The sequence below is a fragment of the Hyaena hyaena genome, unplaced genomic scaffold (assembly GCF_003009895.1).
Source record: "Hyaena hyaena isolate Hyena2069 unplaced genomic scaffold, ASM300989v1 scaffold_28, whole genome shotgun sequence".
Taxonomy (NCBI): Eukaryota; Metazoa; Chordata; class Mammalia; order Carnivora; family Hyaenidae; genus Hyaena; species Hyaena hyaena.
The window spans coordinates 4,999,167-5,008,224 of record NW_024080660.1 but is presented as its reverse complement, the minus strand read 5'-3'; the positions used below and the strand labels follow the sequence as shown (position 1 = coordinate 5,008,224).

The 9,058-nt window shown below is 58.0% G+C and overlaps 1 protein-coding gene across 1 annotated transcript; it reads left to right on the top strand.

Annotated features, from left to right (window-relative positions):
• The first annotated feature begins 614 nt into the window (after positions 1–614).
• Positions 615–6,838, top strand: KLHDC8A (kelch domain containing 8A). The gene is made up of 5 exons (XM_039227435.1): positions 615–990; positions 3,751–3,915; positions 4,161–4,376; positions 4,966–5,067; positions 5,780–6,838. Exons 1-5 carry the CDS (start codon positions 615–617, stop codon positions 5,971–5,973), a joined length of 1,053 nt encoding a protein of 350 aa, XP_039083366.1. The 3' UTR covers positions 5,974–6,838.
• The last annotated feature ends 2,220 nt before the right edge of the window (positions 6,839–9,058 follow it).

Below are 9,058 nucleotides of genomic sequence, written 5' to 3'. Positions count from 1 at the left end.
GCCGCCGCGCTCCTCGGGCCTGGCTGTGTAAGTGGCGCGGGGGCGTGGGCGGGAGGGCTCGGGCAGGGGAGCGGGGGTGGGGGGAGAGAGGCGGCGGCGCCCAGAGGGGTTAGCTCCTTGCTCCGCCTGGAGGCTGCTGGGCGTCGCGAGCCCCGGAAAGCCCCCGCCCGCCGTGCGCCCCGCGGCTGTCCGAGCCGCCAGCCGGGCGGGGCGGGGGGACACGGTGCTGCCGACGCGATGCCGCCGCCGGGTGGCGCCCTCGGCCGCCTTCCCTTTGAAGTTGGCCAGGACCTGGGAGCCGGGAGCCGGCCCGCCCCGCCGGCCGTACGAGGAGGCGAGGGCGCGGGGCCTTGACCGCCCTTGATTCGCCCCATCCCTCCCGCAGGGCCAGGCGCGGACGCCGCCGGACCGCGCAGTCTGGAGGGACTGTGAAGCGCTGGCCGGCGTCGGGGCCCTTGCCCGGGGTCGGGCGGGAGCCGGCGGACGGGAGCCAGATGGAGGCGGCGAGAGGGCGCGCGGAGTAGCAGGCGGCCCCCCGGGCTCGCACCACCCGCGGCGCCGCCGTGGCGCTCCGCGGGCACTGGGGCGCGGCGGGCGGGGCCCCCGGGGCTGCCATGGAGGTGCCTAACGTCAAGGACTTCCAGTGGAAGCGCCTGGCGCCGCTGCCCAGCCGCCGGGTCTACTGCTCCCTGCTGGAGACCGGGGGGCAGGTCTATGCCATCGGGGGATGTGACGACAACGGCATCCCCATGGACTGCTTTGAGGTCTACTCCCCCGAGGCCGACCAGTGGACCGCCCTGCCCCCCCTGCCCACAGCCCGGGCCGGGGTGGCCGTCACCGCCCTGGGGAAGCGGATCATGGTGATCGGGGGTGTGGGCACCAATCAGCTGCCCCTGAAGGTCGTGGAGATGTACAACATCGATGAGGGAAAGTGGAAGAAGAGGAGCGTCTTGCGCGAGGCCGCCATGGGCATTTCTGTCACCGCCAAAGGCGAGTGGGGCTGGGGCTGAGGGAGGGGCGAGAGAAGGGTGTGGGGGACCACGGGGAGAGGGACTGAACCAACACTGAGTTGGGGGCCCAGTATCACAGTCCTGATCCCATTCGATTCCACAGGCCTTATTTTACAGATGGGAAAACAGACTCAGGAGGTGAAGTGTCTAATAATTCCATACCATGCGGGAACCCCAGTCCACCGGGCTCTTCCCAGCAGGCTGGGCAGGCCAGGCCTGAGAGGAGAGGTGGGGATTTGGGGCAGTGTCTGTGCAAACCCTTCATTCAGCAGAATGAGGGAGCTTCCCACCCACAGCACCTCTTCCCCTGAAATCTGCTTTTTAGGGACACCACCTCCAGACACATATTTGGGGTCCTGGGGTGTCCACTGAATCTCTGTATCATCACTCAGACCCTCTAGTGGAGCTTCGAGGCCTAATTCTGGGGCCTTTCCCACTACCCTCAACCTCCCCTTCTGCCTCCTAGTCTCAGAGATACTAGTGAACGGAGACTAGAGTGTTCCTGAGGGCTGTGCTCCTACAGCATCTCGCCCAGGTTCGCAGTTCTCAAGGTGTGCGTGCACGGACCATGAGGTTATTTGATCTTCATTTCACTTTCTCAAAACCCCTCATTTCTTTCTCCTTGGGCCAGGTACAGCCCAGAGCTTGGGGTCTGGGGGTGGGGGGGCTCCGAAAACTCTTTTGCTGAAACACAAAGGGTTTTATGGGAAATGGTCCAACAGGAATTAGAAGACCCCGAGTGCAGCTCAGGCAGCCTTGGTGGGATGCAACCTTCCCTCCCTCTCTTGCAAAACCATCCCATTTGCCTGTGGGGTCAACATAGATCAGGAAGACCAGGAGCTAGGATTTCTGGAGCATCTGCTCTGTCCCTGGCACAATTCCAGGTCCCAGGGAGGAAGGAAAGAGGCAGAAGATCTGGCCCCTACTTTCAGAAGTCTGAGTCCGATCAGTGAAGGTGACCAGTGTGAAACTCTAACCCCGAATCCCTCAGGGTAGTGGCCAGTGACGCCTTCATGAGCTCTCAGTAAGGACAGAAGACCCAGAGGCTGGTGAAGAGAGGGAAAGGGTATGCCTTTGTTCTTAGGCTTCAGTAAATGGTGCTGAAAGATAGAACGAACATTTATTGAATCCTTACCATGGGTGCTTTATATATTTTAGCCCCTTTGATCTTCAAAAACCTATCTGATGAGGTAAGTGCTATTATTATCCTCATTTTTGAGAGAAGCAATGTGGGGCCCAAAGAGGTTAAGTAATTTGCCCAAGGTCACACAGCTGGTGAGTAATGATGGAGTCTGTGCTCTTAACTGTGGCACTGAATGAGTTCAGCAGTTAGTTTAATAAGCTTTCCCATGCCCGTGTGTCAGACATTGGAGCAGAGACTGGGGCCACAGATTACCAAATTCTCTAACAATCTATTGGAAGAAACAGACAAGGCTTATTTCCATAGTGTGTGGTGAACAGGGTGAGCAGGTGGCCATGGGTGGTACTGAGCCGGTGCACTCAGCCCAGCTTTCGGGACACCCAGGTGAACCCGAAGGGATGAGTGAGAGCTGGCATGGGAGTGGTGGTGTGGTGAGAACGAGGGCTCCAGGCTGGACAGCTGGACATATGTTTCTAGTGGCCCACGGAAGGGAGAGGTGAGCTTGTGTAAGGAAATTCCTCCTAATATCAGCAGCCCAGTCTTCTGGCCTCAGGCTAGGGTTAGGATTTTTATTTTTCCCTTTTCCAGTAAGATTCGAAGTAGTACTCAGTAGAAGAAAATAGTACTCATCCCTGCAATGCCCTTAAAGAATAAAGGTCTCCTAGAGCTGGAAGCAGTGAGGGCCAGCTACTGGGAGACAGAACCCGGGGCAGGGGTGGGTCCCTGGGAAGAAGAGTGGCTTGCGGGGTGGGGGTGGAGGGGAAGCTGTGTCTCCGATGGACTGCAGGAGGCATTGGGGTGGGGCCCAGGGAAACACGGGCACCTCACTCTTCCTCTCTGATGCGCTGTGCCGGGGGCATGCGTTGAAAGGCTACGTACAATAGAAAGTGGGAGAGAACTTGCCTCTCCTCCCAGAGTACCCTGCTTACTGCCCCGCCAGCGTTCCTTAAAGGGGCTGCTTTTCTCTCCCCCAGAGCCTCACCCTCGTTCGCCCCTAAACCTACCCCACCCAGTGCACCATGTCTCCTGGAGCCCACAAGCCTCCCGGTGTGTGAAGGAGGATGGCATTCCCCCTTGGGGATGACAGACAGAGATTCAGCGGTGGTCCAGTGTCCCACGGGGCCAATGACAGCAGGGCCTGACCTCGTTTCCAAAGGCTGCTGCTGGGTCTGGAGAGTTCTGAGCGGCGAGAGCCTAAGGAACAGGCCGCTATTGGAGGGCATCACAGGACTACCCCTCCTCTTTGGTATCCCCTTTGGAGGGAGGAGAATAGAGGGGACAAGGCCTGTATAGGGTTGTCCAGGCCTCAGTCAGCTCCAGCACAATCTACCCTGTGAGAGGCTCAGCCAAGGGCTGGACATGAAGGAAGACTAAGGCCTGCGGGCCTGGCGTGGCTTCGGGAGGACCCAGGCTCCACCGTGGCGGGACTTCTCATGGCTCCACCCCCCTCAGCCCGGCACAGCAGTGGTTGGGAACTTGGCCTCTGGGCTACTGTTTGAGGGGTTTAGTGGGGCCCGGCCTGAGTAGGTCATTACTGATGGGCCTGTCTCACAGCGGGCGTGAGCTGAGCCCGGGGGTGTCTGTGGCCTTTCTCCTTAGATTACCGAGTGTACGCGGCAGGCGGGATGGGCCTGGACCTCCGTCCACACAACCACCTCCAACACTATGACATGCTCAAGGACATGTGGGTGTCCCTAGCACCCATGCCCACCCCGAGATACGCCGCCACCTCCTTCCTCCGAGGCTCCAAGATCTATGTGCTAGGTAAGGACGGGTTATGTGTCCCATGTCTATCCCTCCTCCTCTCCCTTGGGTCAGTTTCCACAGGAAGCAGTCAGTGCCCACACGCTAAGCATCTCCTTGGCCGTAATCACCAACGCCCTTCCTGGCAGGGAGCTCCCTGTATGGTTGGGTAATGGTAGAAAGGGGAAACCCAGCCCCCGCCCTCAGGGACTTACTCTGGCCCAACCCCCCTCTCCCTCCCCCGCCAATCCCGGTCTGGCCTCCAGGGGGACGACAGTCCAAGTATGCGGTCAACGCCTTTGAGGTTTTTGACATCGAGACTCGCTCCTGGACCAAGTTCCCCAACATTCCCTGCAAGCGGGCCTTCTCCAGCTTTGTGACCCTGGGTGACCGCTTGTATAGCCTGGGAGGCCTGAGGCAGGGTCGGCTCTACCGGCAGCCTAAGTTCCTCCGGACGATGGACGTGTTCGACATGGAACAGGGTGAGCAGGGCGCCAGCCTCTCGCTGCCCACCACCCCTCTGCCCACCACCCCCGTCGCATCCCCCCTCCCAGGCCCGGTAATCCAGCTCGGTAAGCCTTTCAGAGGTCCGAACAGCCCTCTCCATTCGGGGCTCCCTTTGGGATTGCATTCTTTCCTCTTGGTTGGCTGGTTCTTTTCATCAAAGCCTTTCCCATCTATTTTCTCTTCTTACAACATTCTGGCAGGGCCAGGTGAGGGAGGGATTTTCCGGCTTTTTACCAATGCAGACGCAGAAGGATCCCGACTCCCACCTCCCACGCTGCCTCTAGTTAGCCTCCTCCCCAGCTCAGACGCCTTGAGAGCAGAAGTTAGAACAAGATTCGTTGTAGGGGATTCTGGTTCCTCGGACTGTAGCAAGCCTGGGAGAGGGTAGAGGCCACGGAGCAAATCATTACAAACAGCAAGAGGCGTAGTTATGCCCTGAGCACAAAGGGTGCATGGAGTGGACGACCGCCCAGGATGTGAGCTGTGGGGACTCGGTGTGTATCTCAGTGGGGGAAGTCAGCTCATTCTCTCTAAATGTATCCCGCCACGACCCACGGCCTGCAGGCGGATGGCTGAAGATGGAACGCTCTTTCTTCCTCAAGAAGCGGCGGGCAGACTTTGTGGCCGGCTCTGTGAGTGGACGGGTCGTAGTGGCCGGAGGACTTGGTAAGGATGGGGCTTATTCTGGTGCTGGTGGGCCCCGGGCACTGGGCACGAGCAGAAGTTAGTGGCTGCTTGCACACTGGCTGCCTACCCCTCTATCCCAAATAATTCAAAACCGCTTCTTCCTGGCTGGACTTCACAAATCCGCATAGGGGCCCCAGTGTGGTCTTTCTGTCCTCTTACACAGGGGAAAAATTGAGGCCAAGAGAGCACGAGGGATATGAGCTGCTAACTCGGTAACCCAGGCTTGCTGAGCACAGATCCCTGGGGCCCTGTCCGGGAATTCCCGGAGGCCAAAGCACGGGGGGGGGGGGGGGGGGGGGGATTCTCTGGTCCTCTTTCTCTGACCAGCGCTGCTCCCCGGACTCCCAGACATGCAAAGGGGCTCAATGTGAGCCAGCCCACAGGGGCAGTTTTTTAGTAAAAGGCAAAAGAGAGGCAGCAGTGGCTAGAAAGTTCTGGTAAAAGCAGAGTGGAGAAAGCAAGCCTTACTCTTGAGGAGATGGAAAGATGGAGAGAAGGCGAGAGGGGTAAAGTGGTTGCCCGACAAGAGCTTGGGCCCAGGGTAGGGAGGGCGCAGTTCTGCAGCCCAGGTGCTGGGGTCCCTTGGCTTCTGCTTGTGGATTCCAGAGGGAGGGAGGGAGGTGGGGGCACCGCGGGGCATAGATTGGGGGCTGGACTTCTCTCTAAGGTCCGGTTCCCTTGGCGCTTTCAGGGAACCAGCCCACTGTCCTGGAGACGGCAGAGGCGTTCCACCCCGGGAGGAACAGGTGGGAGGCCCTCCCCGCCATGCCCACGCCCCGCTGCGCCTGCTCCAGCATTGTCGTCAGGAACTGCCTCCTGGCCGTGGGGGGCGTCAACCAGGGTCTGAGCGACGCCGTGGAAGCCCTGTGTGTCGCCGACTCCTAGCTGTCCCCGGGCCCCGCACGTGGGCCCCAGACCAGATCAGCCCACCCTCGACAAGAGGAATGGTCTCGTCAAAGCAGTCTGGGCGACTTCCCTGATGCCAGCTCCCGTCAGCAGCTAGTGGGGTCAGGCCCTGGGGCTCTGAGTGACCTCCCTCCACCTCCAAACCCGACCAATCCCAGGAAATAGAAGAAGTCCCAAGGACTCAGCCAGCCTCTGGCTGGAGGCCCGCTGAACTCTGAGGAGAGGCCTCCCTTACTGCTCAGGCAGAGAAAGGCACGGAAGTACCTGCTACCTCCCCTTCCAGTGAGTTCCTCCCCCCTCCCCTGCCCGTGTCCAGGGTAGGAGGTGAGCAGGGCCGAAGACAACTGCTCTCTCCCCCCAGCTCTGAACTAGTTTGAGGGTCTCTTGGGATGGAAAACGGAGAAGGTCTGCACGGAGTCCCAAACCCGTCCCCGCTCCCGTGGTCTCCATCCCTCCCCATTTGGTGGCCAGCTGGGGGCCTGGCCTAGCCCTCATCCGCTCAGCAAGAATTGGCCTCGGAGCAGGGGCCGCCGAGCTGGAAGTCAGGTTCACGTTGACTGGTCCAGGCCAGCAGCCTCCGGGAAGGATCCGTGCCTCTCGGGTCCTTGATGGGAATGTGACGATGGGGATGGAGCAGATGCCCAGCCCAGGCTCTGCTTCCCGCTCCTCTCCTCACTCACTCTCCTTCCGCCACCCCTTCCTGGCCCTTTTGTCACCAATGGCCCCAAAGTGTTACTGTGCAAAACCTTCTCATGTACACTGTGGCATCCAAATCCACCAAGTCTGGATTAACTGCACTCTGGTTAACAGCAGCAGCACAACAATTAAAATCTATATTCCTATCCTCTCGGGCACCCGGTGCAGGGGTGGGGAGGACGGGTGTCATGATGGGTAGAGGGGGGACCCCGTGAAATAGCCCTGCTGACAGACTCAGACTAAATAGGGCCCCAGGCGACCAGGTATTGTCGGTTCTGCCTGCAAAGCACCGCCAGCCCGCCCGTCCCAGGCATCCCTTCCTCCTCAAGCACTGAGACTCCTCAGATGTGTAGGAAAGGCTGTGCTCGCCAGCTGACATCTTCGCGTCTGGCCTCGATTCACGCAGCTGGAGTTCCCTTACGTCTTGCCTGAAGTTGAATGGGGATTGCTCACCGACTTGATGCGAAGGACATGCCCCCTTTTAGCTTATAGAGCACCTCTTTCTGATTTCTGGTGATTTTTTAAAGCTGCGCCAGCACTGGGGCTACAAAGAAAAACTTGCCCTGCAAGGGTTGTGGGGGAGTCGGCGGCACTTCCTATGTGATGGTGTCGTTCGTTCTCAGGAGGCAGGAACAGAGGGAGCGCTTGTCCGGATCTCAGAGTCAAGAGGAGCCTCCTGGGGGAAGGGACTCTGCCCCTGGGTTTTCAAGGGACAGTAGGGGGTACTCTCTTTCTCAGGCCAGGTGCTGCCCCCTGCTGGCCCAGCCTTGCCTCCCCACCCCGGCTAGAGGCATCCTGTGGCTGTGGGTGCCCCCTGGTGAGCGGACTGGGAGGAGGGGGGTCTTCTATTGCTTCTGGACCCCCTGTATTTTTCAGTTTTTAGAAGAAGATCCTGGAGGAGCTACGGATCCTGTGAGGGATGGAATAGCATGTTAGGGGAGGCGCTCCAAAGTCCAGCCCTGGTCTGGTCTCCCCCTTCCACATTACTTCTGCGCTGTCCCCTTCCATCCTCCCAGAGAAGGCTGTTAACAAACAGCGGTCCCTCCCCCATTTCCAAGAAGCCGTGTGTGTGTGTGTGTGTGTGTGTGTGTGTGTGTGTGTGTGGCGGGAAGGGGCTTCCAAGCACACAAAAGGGTGCCAGATCTGTGGTGGGACCGAGGTATTTTTAAATGGTTGGAACCTCAGTGATATAGCCAATCTGAAAGAGGTCCTTCCCAGTATGAGAATGGGAGACTAGCCCCTTCTCTAGAACCGAGGAGGGCCACCAAGAGCTGGAGCTGCTATCTGCGGAGGACTTCCTTTGTGGAGGTCCATTCCGGGAGGACTTTGGGGATGCTTCACTGAGCTAGGGAAATAGGGGAGGTCCGTGGTAAACCAACTAGCTCAGGATCTGGGGTGAGATGGCCTGACTCCAGGCCTCACTCCTCCCCCTTCCTCCCCCCCCCCAAGGCTTTCCTGTCACCATCCCTCCCTGGAAATGTCCCTCCCCTCCTCTTTCTTCATATCCCAATCTGTATAACAAGAGTAATGATGATGCCATCTCACAAGTACTCCAGTCCTTACATCAACTCTATGAGGTAAGCAGTCTCCCATTTTGCTGATGAGAAAACTAAGGCTCTAAGAGGTGACATGACTTGTCCAAGGTCACAGCTAGTAAGTGACAGAGCCATGCCTGATTTCAAAAGTTGTGACCACAGCACCACTTTGCTTCGAATGAAATGGCACACAGAGAAGGCAAGGAAATCAGCCATGCCAGACTGTGTAAGGGGTTCCACAGGTGAAACCTGAAAAACTGGAAACTCTTTTCCGAGGAAGGGGTCTGGGGATTAACAAGGAAAGATTAGAAAGGGCTCCCTAATAGGAAGTGAGCATGGGGACGCCTGAGTGGCTCAGTCAGTTAAGCAGTGGACTCTTAAAAAAATTTTTTTTAATGTTTATTTTTGAGAGAGAGCGTGCGTGCGCAAGCAAGGGAAAGGTAGAGAGAGAGGGAGACACAGAACCTGAAGTAGGCTCCAGGTTGCAATCTTAGAAGGGAGACAAGGGACTAAATCTGCATTTGCATTTGATGAGATAAGTGTAGGGCCTTTGCTGGCACAATCCAGAGGTACCCCACCCATGGTGGCTAGAGAGTAGAGAACTGGGGGTGTCAGGGCAGCTTTCCAGAAAATCTCAAACTGTACTTTGAAAAAAGAAAGAGATCAGCCAGGCAGAGGAGGATGATCCCAGGCTTTGAAGGAAGAGAGATGGGTTCAAATCATGACTGTCGAGTGCTGATTGACTGTGGGTATGTTGTTAACCTCTCTGAATCTGTTTCCTTATTTGTAAAATGGGCAAAATAATTCCTCCTTATGAGATAAAGAGCCCCCTA